General features: G+C 70.7%; 1 protein-coding gene across 1 annotated transcript in view; it reads right to left on the bottom strand.

Annotated features, from left to right (window-relative positions):
* LOC103086590 (autism susceptibility gene 2 protein) overlaps nt 1–288 on the bottom strand; it is a 1,147,884-nt gene extending 1,147,596 nt beyond the window's left edge. The window contains 1 exon segment of the mRNA XM_082931398.1: nt 73–288. Coding sequence (XP_082787524.1) covers nt 73–105 — 33 coding nt within the window. The 5' untranslated portion in view covers nt 106–288.
* Between the last annotated feature and the right edge of the window lie 6 nt (nt 289–294).

Below are 294 nucleotides of genomic sequence, written 5' to 3'. Positions count from 1 at the left end.
GAGCCGGGCGCAGCCGGCGGAGGGGGGGGTCGTGCCTATAAAGGGAAACCGGGGGAGGGGGGTCCCCCTTACCTCCAGCGCTTCAAAAGTGACAAAGCTGGTCATGGCAAATCCATCAATGATGTCCTCTTCGGCTGAGGTGGACTCTCTCCGCTTCCTCCGCGGGGGTCTGGGCCGGGACGGGGCGGAGGACGGGGGCTTCCCATTGTCTTCCTTGTCGGAGCCCGACGACGAGGCGAACGAGGGCGCCCGGGTCCGGCCGGCCCCGCCGCCGCCGGCCGCGCCGGCCCCCAG

Source organism: Lipotes vexillifer, unplaced genomic scaffold (genome assembly GCF_000442215.2).
Source record: "Lipotes vexillifer unplaced genomic scaffold, Lipotes_vexillifer_v1.1 scaffold1331, whole genome shotgun sequence".
NCBI lineage: Eukaryota > Metazoa > Chordata > Mammalia > Artiodactyla > Lipotidae > Lipotes > Lipotes vexillifer.
The sequence above is the reverse complement of the archived record's forward strand: the minus strand, read 5'-3'. Positions and strand labels throughout refer to the sequence as shown.